At 50.2% G+C, this 19,077-nt stretch overlaps 1 protein-coding gene across 2 annotated transcripts in view; it reads right to left on the bottom strand.

The window, feature by feature from the left end:
- GNAO1 (G protein subunit alpha o1) overlaps positions 1-19,077 on the bottom strand; it is a 134,179-nt gene that overhangs the window by 3,579 nt on the left and 111,523 nt on the right. The window contains exons 7-8 of one of the 2 annotated variants that reach the window (XM_017824407.1): positions 12,111-12,264; positions 1,499-8,066 (exon numbers count right to left, since the gene is read on the bottom strand). The exons of the other annotated variant lie outside the window; for it this stretch is intronic. Coding sequence (XP_017679896.1) covers positions 7,879-8,066; positions 12,111-12,264 — 342 coding nt within the window. The 3' untranslated portion in view covers positions 1,499-7,878. Of the gene's footprint in view, positions 1-1,498; positions 8,067-12,110; positions 12,265-19,077 lie in introns of those variants that run through there. 2 annotated transcript variants of the gene reach the window in all.

Here is a 19,077-nt window from a genome sequence, read left to right as displayed (position 1 = left end):
GCTCAGCTGCCTGCAGCTCACACAGGGACACAGCTGCTTTTGAAAGCCTCTTGTGAACTCACGTAAAGCCCCACTCTGGGGTGGCTCAGGGGCTGGGTGGGGGACCCTCCTGCAGCAAAGAGCCCCCCAGCCCCTTTCTTTGGAGGTGCAGCAAAGGGGGACTTGGGCCTGCTGCAGATTCGAGGATGCATGTGTTTCCTAACGAAATGATGACCCAATTACACATTTTGGAGTTTTCCATGAATGTTTTATTAGTGACTCATTTTATTAGCTCCACTTCAGCGGTAGCTTTTGCATGCAAAATTTAGCAGCTGTCTGATTTCATCTTGAAAGGCTCCGCGATTGCACCGTCGGTTCCTTGACAAAGAGGAGCAAGGGATGCCAAGCAGGCGCTTTCCAAAGCTTTGGGACTTCAATTGGATCCTGATCTTGAAATAAATAAAAAACTCCCCCTTATTCATGGGGAAACCAGAAACTGCCGCCAAAGGATGTGGTTCCTCTTGTCTTGTGGTTGTTGCAAAATCACTGGGTCTTGAGATTTTCATGGAGAGTATCTGGGTGGGATTTTCCTTGTCTGTCCCTGGTGTTGTCCCCTATACACCTAAATAAAGGAGTGATGATGTTGGTGGAAGAGCAGCTGAAATAAAGCAGGTGCCCAAGGAAAGGAAAATCCCCAGTCAGGGAGAATAACCCTGGTGACTTCAGGGCCCTGGACAGCCACGCAGATGATCTGAGCAGGATGGAGTCCTGGAGGAAGTTTTAAAAAATCCCCAATAGCAACATACAAAGCAAAATCCTTTCCCTCTCAGCCATTTCCTTTTCTCAGGGCTGGCCTGTACTTCTGTCTCATCTGCAGAGTGGGCTGTGTGGGGTTTTGTGTCCTGAGGATGGGTCCAGCTGATGCTATGTCACTGGAAATTGGTCAAGTCAACAGGAATAATGGTTCACTTTGCTGAGGCTTATGGAAAATTTTCTCTTGGTTTCTTCAAGTTCTTTACTTCTATTTCTTGCCCCAAATAAGGGAAGATCTTTGGTTTTAACATAAAAGAAAAAACTGGCCCAAGGGTTTTTTTAAAGGGAGGGAGGGATGTTCCACATTTGGTGCTACTGCAAGGAGCAAAACACATCTCAGTCAAACCAGAAATGGCTCTTCTGCTTCTGTGCTTGCACAAAGAAACAGTGGAAAAGCAGAGCAAAACTTGTGACTTGTGAAGGATTTGCAGTTGAGGTGTTGGAGGCAGCAATGGGGCAGAGGGATGATCTGTCCTGCCGGGGGTGAGCAGAGGAAACAAAATTCCCACCAAATACTTACATGAAATGAAATACCTTTTGGTTATATCCTTTTCAAATTCCCTGTTTCCAGGCAGATGAGGCTGTGGCAGGCAACTGACACTGCAGGTGTGTGTTGTGCAAGTGCATTTGTGGAGCAGCCATAGGGTTAAAAAATGAGTTTGAGACGCTGGACGCGCTCAAGGGAGACACAATAAAACCACTCTCACACTAGAAAAGAGCTGGCACTTTATTAACATTTCGTGACTAATAAATACATTACCGACAGCCAATAAATTATTACAATAACTAATGCTCTATTAAACCAATGGACAGTCACTCTTCATACAAAATTACAGTTAATACAGTTTGGGCCATCAAACATGCAGGAGAAATGATTCAGCGGGAAACCAGCAAAAGGAAAATGGTGACGGCCTCTGGTGATCCTTGGGAAGAAACGTGGTGGGGAGCCCAGAGGCAGAGTGATGGTCACTGTTCCCTTGTTGAGCTGAAGGGGGAAAAGGGAGGTGGGGGAATAGGGCTGAGGATCACAAATTAGGGACTGGGCACTTTAGCAGGGCAATGGCTGGTGTTCGAGCAACCCGAGTTGCTTGCCCTGGGTTGCTCCAGCACTGGAAAAGCTGGTGAGACTCAGGTACTGCTGAAAATGGTGTTTTACCTGCTATGATCTCCTCTCCCCACCTGGAGCAGGGGGTTTAGCTCTGGAGCTGCTTGCCTGCACTACAGGACAGTCAGGATTTAGTCTCAACATTAATTTCCATGGCACTGGGTGGGAGAGGGCCTGGGGTGTCCCAGCCCTCTGCCTCTTCTCCAGGTCTCTCCTCCCTGTGTCTAGTGCACCTGGTGTCCATGGAAAATAGAGCTGCCCTCTCTGGGAGATGGAGATGTTTCTTCAGCTGCCTCCCCTCTCCCTCTGCCCACAGGGTGCCAGCTGGAGGCTTTGGTCCTGCTCCTCCTCTCAGTAAGGCTTTGGTGTTTAAGGGTTGCACTTGTGTTCACTTGCTTGTCTCTGCATATGATTAAAGATCTCCCAGGCTGCTGGCTGGGGCATGAGTGGTCCTGTGAAAGGTCCCTTTCCATGGCCATGTTCTCAGCATAACTCTTTATATAGGTCATGTCCCTATATCTGTCACCATCAATTACCTCGTGTCAGTGCTGGAGCTCAGAAATGACACCCTTGAGTCCTGGGGGGCCTCAGGAGTGTGTTTGCCTGCTCTTTCCCCTGGGGAGGTAGAAGCAAGACCATGGTCTGCAATTTTGTGCCACTTGGACCATGTCTCTGCTTTCCTGTGTGTGCATTGGGGGTGCAAGGGGGTGATGGGTCTGGGGGCTTCGGGGTGATGCTCAGTAGCACCATCTCTACTGACCTTGATGCTTCCAGTGTCAGATCACTGATGAGTGTTTTAGTCTCCTAAGTGGAAATGGTTGTGGAGTTTTTGGTGGCAAGGCTTAAGACAAACCTGGCCCACGACAAAGACAAGCACATTAGCACTAAGCTTCTCTAATTACAGCCAGCCCTGCTCCCAGGAACTCAGCAACTCTCCCTGGCTCCAGGAGGCATTTTGGCCACAAAATACTCGGATGTGTTGCACAGACTAACAGTGCAGGGTTGGTCCCTTTCCCAGCCTTGACTGCAAAGTCCCTCATGGGTGATGTCTGCCTTGTTGAGCCCAACAGTGAGGGGCTGCCCCATGCTTTGCATGGCAGCAGGTGGGCACGTGGGGACCTTCTGGCACAAGGACATCTGCTGTGTCCTACCCTGACCTCCTGGAGGTTGCACTCCTGGCCTGAGGACAAGGTCTGTTCCCTTACAGGCAAACACTGGGCTCATGCCATGATGGATTAAACCCACCAGACACACTTTAATGTACATTACAGTAAAGACTGCCCTCGTTAATACTTTTAGTGTCCTGTAAAACAAAATCGCACCTATGAAGGAGGCACAGCAGGCTCCTCCTGAGGGTGCTCTGCCCCCCGTGGAGGGACAGGCTGGCCGGGCACCCAGGAAAGCTGGCCGAGGGCAAGAAGCTGATTCTGATACAAAGCTCCTGAGAGATGCAGTGGGAAGTGTTTGTGGGCGGGAGGTGGGACGGGCCGGCGGGAGGGCAGGGGCAGCAGGGACGCTCGGCGCTGGCAGGCGGGGTCCTGGCACTAAACACGAGTTTAGGTTTAGGCACACTAAACCCTGGCCTGGGCAGTCCGGGGCTGTGCTTCAGCGTGTGCTTTCCCAGTGAGTGGTTATTGCTGGTTCTCCCGGCCAGCCCAGCCGCCGCATCCCCCGAGGAGCAGCACAGCGCTCCGCAGCTCAGCCCCGCAGCGCTGCGAGGCTTTCCTTCTACGGCTCTCTCGGTTCCATTGAAATGGTTGTTTAAATAAAGGAGCTGTTTGCATTTTTGTGGTCTCGCGGCTCCACGCCCTCTCACTGGTTACAAAGCAAGCTGGGGAGGCGCTTCCTTCTTTCCTTTGGCTGCTGCCTGAAGCTCATCATGAGTTGCTAATGCTGCTTTCAGTGCTAACACCCCTCGGATGCTGCTGCTGGACAAGCGACCTGAGTCCTGAAAAACCTCCTGCATCCCCAAAAGAGCTTTTTTTTTTGCAAGTTTCCACATTAGTTTTGAAGGGTAGGAGGGTGTATACATAGCTGTTTCAACTGTGTGCTTTTAAAATCTGTCCCCCATGCCCTGGTACAATTTCTGATGCAGCTGCACCAGCTGCAACATCCCCGCTGCGTGGGGACTGCAAATCAAACACAGCCCGGGGTCTCCAAGGGTCTGGACTGGGAGCACGGCAATGGCAAAGCACAGGGGGCTGTTAAGGAGAGGCCTTTGAAGGCAGGGGATGCATTTCAAGGTCTTTCTAGGCAAGTGCTGCAAGAATTGCTGGTGTTTGGAAAAAGCACGGGGCAAAAGATTGCCTGCGGAAGGCACATCTGCCAGGAAAGGCTTGGGAGGATGCAGGAGCCAGCAGTGAGTAATGGTTTGGCAGCCGTTCTGCAGACAAAAATCTATACACGGCCATCAAGTGGGAGAGATAGTAGTGTTTAACACTGGAAGCATTTCATCTCCCAAATGCTGTTTCCAGCATTTGTCAGTGAATCCTCGTGACGCTCGTGTGAGGGACGGAACGTCAGCAGCAGCAGCAGCTGAGATGAGGCTTCAGACACACAATATGACAGAGAAAATGAAAGAAGAGGCTCTGTGTGGCAACATTTCCTCTGCTTTTTCTCTCTCTTCTCCCCATGGAACACCAGCTGCTGGTTGTCACCAACGTGCTGGGAACCTGCTGAAGCTGCAGAGGGGGTTTGGACCTCCCAGCCAGGTGACCTCCCAGCAGGGGTTACCTGAATCCAGCCCAGAGAGCAGCAAAAGCAAACTGAGCCAGAACAGGCCACTTGGCTGCATTTGGCAGAGTTTGGGGTTGAGCTAATTTCAATTGTCTTTACCAAAATATTCCTGTGTGCTTTAAGCTGGGAGCTCACAAAGCCTTGGCGTGGTGCTGCCTTCCCTGGGAACAACTTCTGTTACTTATTTACTTGGATAAAATGTCATCCACAGCAAGGGGTGGGAACAGAAAATCTCCATTGCTGATCAAACTCTTCTGACAGACCTGCCTCCCTGCCAGTGCCAGCCATCAGCACACAGGGGGCTGGCACTGCACTGGCTCCAGTGGTTACACACACTTTATGTACCAAACGTAACCAGTGTGAGGCTTTTCAGCCCTTGCTTTGACACTCAGTGCACATGTGGGTGCTGGGTGCTGCAGGTGGGGCACAGCCACCCACATGGGACAAACTCCAGCACCACCCCTGTCCCTCCACGTCCCTCCAGCTAATTCCCTGCCCCTCCTGCAGCAGAAGCACTGCCCCATTGCCATGGGCTGGTCCCTTCCAAGGAACCAAGAACTGGGCAGGTGCTTCCCACTGGGAATCCTTTCCTTGAAAAACCTTTCCACCAACTCCTGAAATCCTAAGCTAAACCAAAGACAACGACACGTGCAGACCTTTCCTTTGGTTCACATCTTTACAGTAGAGTGTGCTGGCAGTAAATGGGGTGGGATCTGGGAAAACAAAGTGTGTGGGTGGGCTTGAGGAGCACAGAAGGCTGCTGGCTTTGCTGGCTGGCCAGCTCCCTGCAGGGGCTGATGTCACTGGAGGCATTCTGGGATGGTGAAGAGAGAGGTGGGTACTGGCTTGTGCCAGAGCAGGGGAGGCAGAGACCTGGAGTTATTGCTGTCAGTGCCCAGCAGAGCAGCAGCAGGTCCTTGCTGTGCAATCCTAAATGCAGTTTTATCATTTAATGCTGTTTAGGGGGTTACTGGCAGTTACCAGCCGTGCTGGGCTGGGAGCTGGTTGGAGGGGTGACAGCCACCTTGCTTGCCCCTGCAGGCCTTCCCTGCTTGCTCTGGGGTGCTCCTGCTCACATTCCTGGCTGGGTTTGTCACAGATGTCCCACGAGCACTGTCCTGGCAGAGCACAGGCTCTGATGGGGACTCTCCTCTGGCTCTCAGGTGCCCTTCTCTTCCCGCCCTCCCTGGTGCCTCCGTCTGTCTCATCTCCCTTCTGCAACTTCGCTCCCAAACTGTTCCCAAACCTCTCCCACTGGTCCTCTCCATTCTGTGCCACCATACCTGCTGCTGTCCCTGCCTCCTGCACACTGATGCTCCCCTGGCCCTTCTCTTTGGGCTGTGCTGCTCTGGGCTGCTCTCACACCGTCTCTCCTAAATGGGCACAGCGAGAGAAGAGATGCTGTCCCTCTCAGGAGTGGTCCTGGAGAAAACTCAGACCTCCTGAGACCTGAAAGCCACCCCTAGATGATCAGGCTGACAAGAGAGGACAGTTGAACTTGTGGTCGGCCTGGAAAGAACTCCCGTTTTCCAAGATTATGAGATAATAATAATTTCCATTATTATTAAGAGAGGCAGAGAAGAGGCAGAGATCAGCATTGCCTACCTGCCCCCAGGTGAGGTGGGCCCTGAGTGGGACCTCAGAGGTGGTTGTCTCACCCCGACACCAAACAAGCTTTTGGGGTGGACTTCTCAGGGTCCCTCCATGCCCCCAGAGGTGACCCCCCACCTCTCACATTCCCCTCCATCTTCGACCTAAGGGCATCCAGACCCCTTGGTGATGGCAAGAGAGTGTAACTCAGCCCACCTGCATTTCTCCTCCCCTCTCAGCCCCTGCTTTTGCTGTGCTGGGCACTACCCTTGTCCTTTCCTCCCCCTGCCCTTCCTTCCTCCTTTCCTTGCACTTTTCCTTTCTACTGCATCACTTGGCTCAAATCAACTCCCTGAGCTCTCATTTGCCACTGCATGGCCAGTATAAAACACCCTGCTCACGTCAGACACTGGTAAAGAGACGCCTGAGTGGAGACACCAAGTGTGGAGCTGTCTCTGGATGCTCTCTGGATGACACAGGAGCCAAGGAGGCTCAGAGCACAGGGCTGGGCTTCTCAAGGCTGTTCAGATGCCTGAGGGGTGATGAAGAGCCACGAGGCTCCCGCACACCTTCCTGCCACCCTGCCATGGGGACATTTCCCAAAGCACCTCCTCACATCTCAGGTACTTGAAGGTCAAACTCTGCCTACAAGAAACCAAGACTAAATATTTTTGGTGCATTCCAGCACTACAGGGCTGAAGTCTGGAAAGAGATGCTGTTTGCAGGAGCACTGCTTGTGCTGAAATCAGTCCCTTAGGCTGGGAGGGGCTTTGGGAAAGGCCACCAGGTACCCAGGCCAGCTTCCTTGGATGCCCCCGAGCGTGGGGTCCTCTCTGCCAACACTCCAGGGGACCCAGACCAGTGGCTCTGTGGCCTCCAGCAAAGTGCCTCAGAAATGGGTTACTGCAATCTCTAGATATATTTTAATATTAATCTTGAAAAACTTGAGGTAAAACTGCTACCAGTAATGAATGTTTTTAGACAAGGCTTAGTAGGTTTTGTTACTGTGTCCCCGTTACTCAGACACCAGCAGAACTCGATATGGCTGTTTTACTTGTTCAGATAGCTGTCTGGAAAAAAGGAGAATATACAAATCCAAGCTATGGCAGCTGCATTCAACCCTGACCCCTCTGGCTTTGGGGTCAGAACTGGAGCCATAAGGTACCCTCAAAATGATCAGGTTGTATCTAGCACTTCCCAAAGGAGTAGTGTTTTAGCAGAAAAGACAACCTGGAGAATAAGCAATATCCCTTAATCTCAAGGCAAAAAAAAAAAAAGTTTTGGTTCCAAACTACGCTGTTCCTGACCAGTATTTTAAGGCTTTGATTTTTTTCCTCTTTTTAAAACTGAAGTATTTTTGTCTTTTGGCAGTTGAAATGCACTCTGTGGGAAACGCGTTAGCTCCCTGCACAGCACTGTGAACTGCAACGGAGGAGTGGAACGAGGCAGCAAGGGAATGAACCAAAAATGAACCAAAATAAAATAAAACGGGGCTGGGGAAAGCAGAACTCGCTGCAAAGTTTTCTGGGACGGGGAAGGGGGGATTTTGTGGATTTCTTCCTCATCATCTTCTGAGGAGGAAAAAAACAAGGAAAGAGAGGACCTGTCCGCGGGCCTGGAGGGGCAGGAGGGGAGCAGAGAGCGTCAGTGGAGTGTCAGTAGAGTCCACAGCCCCGCAGGTTGTTGGCGATGATGACGTCCGTGACGGCGTCGAAGACGAACTGGATGTTGTTGGTGTCGGTGGCACAGGTGATGTGGGTGTAGATCTCCTTGTTGGGGGACTTGTTCTTGCTCTCATACTGGCTCTGGATGTACGCCACCGCCTCCGTGAACGCGTTGGGGCCTGCAGGAGAGCCGGGGGAGAGCAAAAGGAGCGGGTTAAAGCTGTCCCATGAGCCTGGACCTGCGGGGTGCCTGCAAACACCCTCCTGTAGGGACATGGGGAGCTCCTGCAGGGCCACTGCAGTGCAGCCACCCCATCTCCATCTCGGGGACGGGCACTGTCACCAACCAGGACTGCTGCCAGCCAGGAGATGCTCTCTGACTGTCAGCTCAGCTGTATTTTTATTCTGAGTTGCTGTTTATAGTCTATGGAGCTGAGTGTTAAACAGGCTATGATGGGAAAACCAGAACAAATTCCACATCGTGGTGACAAAAAAGAGAAGAAATCTGCTAGGAATGTGGTTAAGTGCTTGACCTGGGGAAGAGGCTTTGCTTTTTTCCTTTTTTAGATTTTTTTTGATTAAAGTTTCAGTTTTTGGTGGAAAAGAAGAGCTAACATGTTCCATGAATTGAGGACAGTATTGGTACCTGTGCTCTCCTTTCCCTGAATCACTAAGAGAAAAGGACATGAAAAGATCCAGCCTCTGTTGCAGAACAAAGTGGGGTTTTCTCAAAAGAAAAACCCAAAAGCCTAATACAAAATGTCCCTCTTTTTGAGGAATTAGGATCACAATACTCTCCTCCAGAGCCATGGCTAAAGTCACACCAGGAGAGGTTTCTTGTTTTGATGGATAGAGATGTCTGTGCCACACCTTATTAAACATCAAGTTTTGTGTTAAAAAAAGCCTGGGAGGAGCCATGCAAATGAGCAGATCGTTTGTGCTCTGGCCAGCCCTGATCCTGCTCACACACAGAGCTCCACTTGGGCACCTGCTCAGGGCTGATGAAGGTGGTTTCTCTGGCTGGCCTGGAGTGCAGCCCCGCAGCACTGCTGGGCACTGCCTGGTGCCTGACCCCCAAAAGGCTCCACAGCAGTAACACTGCTCCTGCTTTTGGGTCCCTCTCCCTCCGTGATGCTGCACTGATGGGAAATGCTGTTATCTGCTAGAGAGAAGCTCACTGGGGCTTGAGATGTACTGTGGTGGAAGGCAGCTGACCTGGGAGATCACCCTTGCACACACACATTGCTGTTGAAGACACAAGCACATGAAGACCATGAGACTTGAGAATATGCTTGAAGTAAGAGAAGGAAAGTGTTTTCTGGGAGCAGGTTCTTGCATGAGTAGATGTGTAAAGAATCTGTGAACAGTTCCACATGCTGTGCATGAATAGGAGGGTATTTTATGAACAGGAACTTGGTTGTTCAAAGGCATGAGGATTTAGATGCTGTATTCTGTCCAGGAGAGCAAGGAATCACTAATGCCAGACTGGTTTAAAACACGCCACGCTGCTTTGCTAAGTATTGTGGATTAGTTAAGAGCATGGGAGAATTAAGGGGATGGAAACAGTCAGTGCTCCAGCAAACAGCCGGCACATTTGTGGATGCAGTCCTCCAATAATTCCCTGTCAGCAGAACTAATGGACATCAGAAACTTCATTTCATTAAAAGCACTTTGTGGAACCTACTTGTGATGTTGAAAGTCCGCTTGTTCAATTTATAGGCTTTCATCAAATAATTCCATTTTAACTCCAGGGCAACATTCTAATAATGCTGCTTTTCCACACGACCACGAGGGCTCCATCCCCTGAGCTGTGGTCAGCAGAGCAGGGGGGCAGCCTGAGCTGTGTGCTTGGGTCTAAAGTCCGGGGTGGATGTTAGCATGAGCTAACTTGTAATGGCACTGCTGAGTGCCTGAGGGGGGGATATTCCTCACCTCTGACTCACATGCCTGTTGGACCAGTAAAAGGACTTTCAGCCATCAGACTTTCAGCCCTCTCTGATGGCACAAGAGAGACCAGGAGGTCTCATGGCACCAGGAGGTCTGTGGAGGGTCCCTGGCATTACGAGAACTCCCAGCTTCCAGAACAGCACCTTGAAGGAATTTAGAGCATCTCTGGGGTCCTCTGAAATTTGGGGAAGACTGGTTTGGTTCACCTGGGGCTGAAGCCCTCCGGAAAGAAGCTGTGTTTGTTTTCATGTGTGTCAGAGGGTCTGCCTCCCCCAGTGATCTCCTCTCTTGGGCTGGGATTGCTTGGGAAGGAACAGTTGTATCTAAAATGACATTCCTTCTTCTTCTAGTCTCCCTGCCATCGGGGGTCTGTAAGAATGTTATTTCAGAGTAGGGTTTCTGGGAGACTTCAGTGAAGATCCACAAAGCCAGGTGCACAAAGTACGACCAGGAAGGAGTGAGAGGTGCAGGTTTGCTTCACTGAGAAAAGGGAAAAAGAAGAGGACATGATAGAAACCATCCCGTATATAGAAGTGCTGCTATAAGGAAGACAGTGATGAGCTGCTCTACAAGCCATCCAGAAGCAGCAATCTAATTTGCAACCAGGCAGATTTGGGATAGGCATTATTATGAGCTTTCAACTGTAAAGACTGAAATTTCCATGATTAGATCTTTTCAGACAAACGTGTCGGGAATATGTTGGTTCTGTCTGGACCAAGCAGATGAGTAGATGGCTGAAATGTGTTGGTGGTGACAAACACCCAAGCCTTCCCCAGAGAGGAAGCCTGCAGATGTTCTTCTGAATTCAGCTGGAGTCGTTCTGCTCCGTGGCCACAGACCATTCAGCCCAAAGCAGCAGTGAGGGACAGCCTTTGTCTATTCACAGCGAAAAATCAAGTGTTCAGAGATAAGAAGCTGTGGTTAATAATTTGTTGGCCTGCCCAGAAATGTGACACCCTTGGTGCTCCTGGTTCACAACCACGTTTCCTGACAAAGAGAGATCTGCTGCTCTGTCTGTCGGGTTGATTCATCGGGATGCCTCCGGTGAGCTTAAATAATTCATGATGATAAAAGTTGATTTTGATGCCTCTTGGAATGGTAATGAGGGGTTGTGGAAGCTGGTGAGATGCAGAGGGAAGCAGCAGGTGCAGCTGCAGCCTTTGCATGGGTGGTGTATTCCCACATCAGCGGGTCAGATGCCAGGCAGGCAGCAGAAGTGGGGGCTCCTTGCAGAGCCCCTGCTCTCACCTCCACCTTTCACTGAGGCTCCTTCTCCCCAGCCAAGCTCGGGGCAGGGCTCTTGTGGCCTTCCTCTGCCTGCTCTGTGGGTGAAGGGCTGTGGGTGGCCAGTAGAATAGAAAATCAAACACCTTGTTTTCTACCTGCATTTAGCTGGAAGTGCTCCTATGTCTGTGCTTGATTTCAGTCAACCTGAGAGTGAAACTGGGGACCTCCTCAACTAATGTGATGAAAAATGTATGGCTTGAGCTGAAGCAGCCAAGCTGTGAGACCTGCTGCCTGCACACTGGAGGGCTGATTATGGAACATAGAATGGGTTGGGTTAGAAGGGACCTCTAAAGGTCATCTAGTCCAACTGCCCTGCAGTGAGCAGGGACATCTCCAGCCAGATCAGGTTGCTCAGAGACCCCTCCAGCCTGGCCATAAATATTGCCAGGGTGATGATGATTCTGCAGCCCCAAGGTGCCTGGCAGTGGGGCAGTGGTGGCCAGGAACTGCTGAGGGATTCTTGTTGTGGCCAGCCAGGACCCACAAGGGAACGTGGGGGGTTTTGAAAGAGCAAAGCTGGACTCCAGCTGAGGACAGCCTAACAAAGCCTGTGTGTTGGTCTCCCAGAGACCAGTCCCCTGTGTGTAATGGTTCAGCTCACTGCACCTTTCTCAGAGATCTGCAAGAAGGTTCCTGCTCCTGTGTGACACAGAGAACCAGGCCACATGGGTTTGGGGACAGCACTGCAGCCCCACAGCTGCATGTGCTGGCTCAGCATCAGAACCACCTGTGAGGCAGAGATCAAACACTGCTCAGGGGTGGTGGCCCTTTGCCAGCAAGGAACTTGGTTTAAGTCATCCTCCTGCTCTAAGTGGACCACTAAAGATGGTGAGGATGATCCTGTGGCACTTCCTGCGATAAAAGTGAAGCCCATGGGAGCTCTGCACCTTCAGCCTCGTTGCCTGCACTACAGGACAGCACCAGCCCTGCTGGGCAGCACTGTGTGCTCCCTTTGCCAGGCACTCCTGTGCAGCCACCTTTCTCATTACCTGTGTACTCAGGAAAGCAGATAGCCAGTGGAGATTTCTTAATTTTCTCCTCAAAAATGTCCTTCTTGTTTAGAAAGAGGATGATAGATGTATCTGTGAACCATTTGTTGTTGCAGATGCTGTCAAAAAGCTTCAGAGATTCGTGCATGCGGTTCTGCAACAGAAAGGAGAGATCACATCAGGCCAAAGGCAGGGACCCCAGGGACGTTCAACATGTAGGGAGATCTAAAACAACTAAATTAAAGAGGAAAACAACAAAAAAGAAAAGCTACCATATACATAATCAATTTATGTATACATAACAGCTGAACATATACATACACAGATGCAATCCCTATAACATTTGACACAGTTAGTAACTTAAGGGCATTTAACGATACAGAGCTGTTTTGATTTCGCATAACATTAATTTACAGGATCCCAGCTCATAGAAATCATCATGCACCATGCATGGATGGAGAGTTATTTTTGCCCTTTGATCAGATTTTTGTGTCGGTGTAGGTCATGCAGATTTTCTAAAACGTTTTCAATAATGTTTAATTTTTTTTTTCCCCACTTTCTCGAATGTGTGCCGCACACAACTGGTTGGATACATTAACCAAGGACTGGTCGATCCTTGAATTAATCTAGAGTTGGAAGCAGACATCGAGGTAACATAATTTTGGAAATGACCTTGCCGTGACCTTTGCCTGGTTTTGTTACTTTGTTTAGTGTTGTCTGTTGTCGGGCTTTTAATTTTTGAAGGGTTTTTTTTTGGAGTTCTCTTGGAAGATGGCTCAACAGAAAGTGTCTTGCAGAGAGGAAAAAAAGTGAAAAAGGAAGAGGAAACAGTATAAAAAGGAAAAATGTAACAAAGAGCATCTAAGAACAACCAGACCAGACCTCAGGCAGCTACCAGTGGTGTTAGCTCATGCCTCTAGAAGAAGATTAGCTACTGGCCAGCAGAAGAGCCGTAAGTTCCAAATGCACACACAGCGAGAAGTCAGCTTTTTGGTTATAGGTCATGCAAAAAAGGACACAGAAAAGCAGAGAGATAAGAGGAACGAAAAAACCAGACCAGTTAGAGAGTTGCAAAGTCCGCCACATGGTTCTATGGTGGTGGAAAGAGCTCACGGCAAAGTCAACCAAGTGTCATGTTCCCTCCTGCTGCTTTCAACTCTCAACTCGCTTTTGCTTTTTTTTTTTTTTTCTCAGTTAAGAGAAGCTTTCATACCTGCCAAATTTGGTTGGTCTCTCAAATGCCCATTTTTTGGCCTTTGTTTGGCTAGATAAGGTCAGTCGGCCGAGGCAAAGCTGTGGAGGTGCCGAGGCTGGCGATGTCCGGCCGAGGCCGACGCCGGAGCGCCCGCCGGTCGCGGGGCCGTCGCTGAGCCGGGAGCCGGGGAGCAGAGCAGGCGCGGTGAGGACGAAGCACACCCGAGAGTCAGGGGGTTATCAAAGGCAAAGCATGGCACAGACCAGACCGGCTCCTCGGCTTTTCCCAGCAGGATCTCCTCGGGACAGCTCTCCCCAGACCCGCCAGTGCGCGTAAGAAACCGGTTACAGCCACCGAGACACTGGAGAGAACAGCCCTGCACGGGCTTCTGACCAGAGGGGTTTGTGGAGTGGGTGCAGCACGTCCTGCCCACCCATCTCTGCATTTGGGCATTTGGAGTCGTACAGGAGTCAGCTGGGGGCCTTTACCCCCTCCCCCTACATTTCACACCCACACTGGCAGCGCAGTTGAGCCCAGCACTTTACTGAGTAACACCCTCTTTTTCATTTCACGTACTTCAGCTGCTGCTGAACGCTTTATACAGATAAAAGTGGCTCCGTGGACGAAGGAAACATCTGATCCAACCCAGAGTGAGACAGGACATGTGAGATTTGCTGTCCCCTGTGCTGAGTGACTGAGCATCTCCCTGTTGTACCCACACACCGGACGGCGCGATGGTGTGTGAGTGTAACAACACATTTACCCTTTGGGGCTCGGTTGTATGAGTGTAACAACACATTTACCCTTTGGTGTACGAGTGTAACAGTGCATTTACCCTTTGTGGCTCCTCTGGATCACCCCATGCCCCTGGGCTGATTTTTGCTAACCCAAGTGGTACTGGTGGTGTGGGAGCCCTGGAGCAACGCTCCACTTTGCTACTTGTGGTGCCAAAAGTGTAACTGTGTAGAAACCTGGTGTACAAAGGTTTTGTAGGGGAGATCCTTGGCTACCCAAAGCCTTTTGGAGGAGAGGATGAAGTGAAGGGGGGTCAGGGGAACAGAAAGCAAATATAATTAACCATTTTTTAAAGCAGAGTCCCCCACAGAACATTCTAAATGACATTTTTATCATCCTTGCTGATTCAAAATACAAGCATGGAGAAACATGTGCCCCGTGTCACCCTACACAGCCCTGTGCCACTCTACACAGCCCTGTGCCACCCTGCACAGCCTCCTGCCACCCTACACAGCCCCCTGCAACACTACATAGCCCTGTGCCACCCTACACAGCCCCCTGACACCCTGCACAGCCCTGTGCCACACTACACAGCTCCCGCCACCCTACAGAAATCCTTCTACTTCTCTAATGAAGTTTGATTAATTTGTGTTAATACATGTTAGGAAATGGGAGTGTTGTCCCAACAAACAGAGACTCAGTGTTCAGCTGTAACCAGAATAGAGAGTCACAGAATCACACACACACAGCACAGACCAACCCAGCCCTGCAGAGCACCACAGTTACACTGATGTCCTCCATTCCTTTCAGATCCCAGAAACAAGTTTTAAAGCTTCCCAAGGCTGCCTGACCTGGCTTTCTGATCTCTCCATGTTGATTTTTCCCTCGGCTCTGCCGGTTAGCTGAGTAAACACAACCAACTGTTCCACCCCCTCATTCTTATTTACATGGGCAGTGTTTTGGTCTTAAATCCACCTTTTCCTTCCCCACCACTAAAGAGGAGACATTATTCAAAAGCCAGGAGTTGCTTTCCGTGTGTGGTGAAGGTGCAGAGCAATATCCTGGTGGGCAGGCACGGGTGCTCCTGTTGTCACACCGGGATGCCACGTGGGACATGTCGCATCCTGGGAAGGCTTCTGGGAGCCCACACATGGATTCAAGCTGTCCAGGTGCTGGCTAACATTGGGAGTGTCTCACTGTCTCCCTTTCCTTTCCCTTCCAACTGCTACTAGTTCACCAGATGTTTGCAGCAGCCCTCTAGGGTTAGCTATGGCAGACCCAGGCTGAGAGGTGAGGATGGGGAGGCAGGGTCTGGGGACCAAATGTAAAAGGACAGGCTGCTGCTAAAGGGTTAGTGAGAAGTTAAAGCCTTCAAATAATCCCCCTCCTCCCAGTAAATCCACAGTGGAAGGCCCTTTTAGTCCCTTAGAGCCTGCCTTGGGCCCTCTCAGGAGCACCTGTGCTGCTGTGATGGGGCAGTCGTGCCTGCTCTGGTGGGAGCCACTAGAGGTTACACTCCTCATATTTTTAGATGAAGTGATATAAATCACTTCACCTGCTTTTGGATCCATCGTGCTGCTTTTTCTCACTTCGTGTTGGGTCTGTCATCAAGGGAAGGGCTCCTCAAACACTGACATCTAAATGTCACTCCCTGTTTCAAAACTGCTATTTTAAATCCTTATGCCTGCAAATACTTTATACCCCAACAAGCAAAGCAGCCCCACCAGCCACGTTACAGAGGAGTAACCACTTGCTCACACATATTCCAGGTCCAGTTAACTTTTCCTGCACAGGACAAGAGAGAGAATTGCTGACAGCTGAGTTCAGATGTCACTGCACAACCATGTTCCCGTCACCGATGCGAAGGGCAGACACCTTTCCACAGCACCAGGGAGAAAGGATGCTGTGGTCAAGACTCTGCCCAGGCAGAAACACACCCATAAAACCCATCTTTTTTTCACTGGAGCACAGCAGGAGAGCTGGTGATCTCTGCAACACACAGTTGATTCAATCTCTTCTGTTTCCCTTGGTCATTAAGTGCTGGCTGTCATTCGAGCTGTGAGGACACCGATGGTTATCTGAAGCACAGAAACTCCATATTCCCCCTCCTGCTTATATTTCCAAGCCACTTTCTCTTGCTTTGTCAGTCCTAAGGCAATTTCTGAGCACTGCAGTTCCATTTTCCTTGCCCAGTGACAGCAGAGAGAGCACACTAACCAGGTCATGCAATGCAATCCAAACCAACAGGCCAACACTAATGCACACCAAGGGTCACCAGCACAGCCCTTCAGCCCATCCCATCCTCAGCAAGGGGGACATGAGCAATACTTGCATGTCTTGGCTAGGTATGGTTGACCTACACATCTTAGTTTCAAAGGCAGAAATGTACAGCATGAACATCTCCCTCTCTTGCCACAACTCCTTTGAATTTGCAAGGAAAAAAACAGAGGGTAGTCTCAGTTCCCATGACAGGTTCCATGCCATTTCTGTCTTTCTTTAAAATTCCATTAGGAATTCCACTTAAAAAGAACAATAGAAATCTACCCTTGTTAATTGTTTTCTCCAATTTTACTAAGTGATATGACTGCTGTCCCTCTCTCCTCCCGGATTACAGGGATGAGGCTTTTCCTCCTGTAACCTCAACTTATGAAACATAAAGATAATTCAGAAATGAGACAAAATAGCCTTGTTATGCAAAGACATAATCCATGAAGATGTTCTGTCAGCTAAAACCAGGACATTCCCAGTGTGTACAAATATGGCAGAGATCCTGGCAGCTCCTTGTCATGGACTTGTTAAAGGCAAAGCGTGATCTTCATGGGTATATGGACCTAAAAATCACAGATGCAGAAAGTTTTCCTTATGTCTTTCTGATCTGGACATAGGGAAGTATTTGCTTTCCTTGATTCCTGCTATGCAGCTCTTTGTGGCAGTGAATTGGAGAGAATATACATCTCTTAGGGATGGCTTCACACACCACAGCCCTGTTTTAGCTGCTGCAGGAGGATGGGTGCTCAGTCTTTTAAAACAAAGAGCACAGTAAACCACAAAAAACCTTTACAAGCACAGCACTGTATTTGAATTGTAAGGGCAGGGACAGGTCAGGGGGTGTTTCACCCAGCCTTGTTTAACCAGCTCTTCGGGAAGGATTCACAGTAAACCTGTTGTTTGTGAGTGTTTTTCAGTGAAACAAGCTGACCCTGCACTCGTCCCAGCTGAGGCTTAGCAAGACCAGCCCCTGCCTTCTCTGTGTTAGGCTGACTGCATCTGAACTGCAGTTTTCTCCAGCCAAAGTGTGGTTTGACTTAGAGAAGTGCAAAAAGCACCTGTGAAATCCTGTGATCATTGACATCTGGGTGCTGAGCACTGGAGGAAAAGCCATTCTCCCTGTGCACCCAACTTTGGAAGGGTTTTTTTTTGGGTGCTGAGATGCAGTAGGGCTTTTTCCCTCTCATGGCTCCCCGCCAGCAATGAAAGCTCTTTGCAGTCTTTCCATACTCACAGAGACATCTGTACAGCCCCCAGCCCTGCAACAGCTCGGGACAGCTGGAAGGGCCTGCACTGGAGTTAAGCATCCCTAGGAAATGAAGCTGGAGGAGCAGCTTCCAGCTCACTTTCTCAGCTGCCTCCTCTTTGTGTTTTCCAAGTGAGAAGCAATAAAAACTGGCTGACGTCACTGGAGCCGGCAGATGGGACGGATGCAGACGGCAAAGTCAGCTGGGTGAGGAGATGCTGCTTTACTGCTGGGCTCTGGGAGAGGCACCAAGTCAGCTGGGTGAGGAGATGCTGCTTTACTGCTGGGCTCTGGGAGAGGCACCACGAGCAGGGAGGAGACCGAGTGCTTGGGGGTTCAGCTGGGAGGGGTCAGGATCTGGGGTGCCACGTTTCCCACCTACCATTTGTGAAGGGGATGTAACAGGGCAGGCAATCTCCAACACCAGTGTTTTTTCCTACTTGCATTGGCCTCGCCCAGGGTTGTTTATCTGGGGTAGGCAGGTCCGATGCCGAATCCTTCCCCGTTTACGCGGAATGTGTAAATGAGCAGCGGCTGCCTCTGCCCTCCTGTTGCTCAGCATCCCCCGAAAAGTGTTGTGAGAAGGGACTGAAATAGCAGGCAAATGTCAGCGCTGTGCCAGAGCTGCACCAGCCTGCTCTCCTGCTGCAGAAGGGAAGTTGGAGATGCATAAATCCCAGTTTCTGCAGCAGGGCACTTCAGGAGGGAGGCTGAGCTGGCACCCTGCTTGTCTCCAGGGTGGTGCTGGGTGAGGGGAAGTCACTGGCAGTGCTCTCCCCAGGAGAGATGCTTTAACCTCCAGTTCAGAGGAGCAGAGTTAAACCTGACATTTAAAAAATGGCATTGGCATTCAGGCTTCCCTTCTATTTTGTGCTGTGTGGCTTTGAATCACAGGCTCTGGCTTGTGTAGATGAGCACCCAAAGGTGACCTGTACTAAAAGCTGCCTTTGGCTTCCCTGTTTGGGTGTCACAGTCCAAGTTATACCTACAGAGCACCTTGCTCTCTGCTCAGATAACAGCTTTGCTCCCTGTCACATGGACCTGCCCTCTCCCTGTGTGTTCTGTCTGTATCTCCTGGCTGTTTTCACTGCCTGGCTGCAGAGCTCTATGGCACTGAGATAATGGCTGGATTTTTCAAATCACATAGAAGATTTTGGTTCATTCCCAGTCAATGCTACAGGGCTGAGCATCCTTAAGTATATCAGGACCAGAGTCAGAGGAAGGTGACAACTGGAGGGTATAAATAAGTGGACATGGGAGGATGTAGGGTGTCAGTCTGGAGGGATGCAGACATGATCACAGAATCATAGAATCATAAAATATCCTGAAGAGACCCACAAGGATCATTGAGTCCAACTCTTGGCCCTGCACAGGACAGCCCCAAGAATCACACCATGTGCTTGAGAGCATTGTCCAAACACTTCCTGCACTCTGGCAGGCTTGGTGCTGTGATCATTTCCCTGGGGAGCCTGTTCCACTGCCCAGTCACACTCTCAGTGAAGACCCTTTTCCTAATTTCCAGC

Source organism: Lepidothrix coronata, unplaced genomic scaffold (assembly GCF_001604755.1).
Source record: "Lepidothrix coronata isolate B3197 unplaced genomic scaffold, Lepidothrix_coronata-1.0 Scaffold110, whole genome shotgun sequence".
Classification (NCBI taxonomy): domain Eukaryota; kingdom Metazoa; phylum Chordata; class Aves; order Passeriformes; family Pipridae; genus Lepidothrix; species Lepidothrix coronata.
Note: the sequence above shows the minus strand (reverse complement) of the source record. Positions and strands in the feature narration are given on the sequence as shown.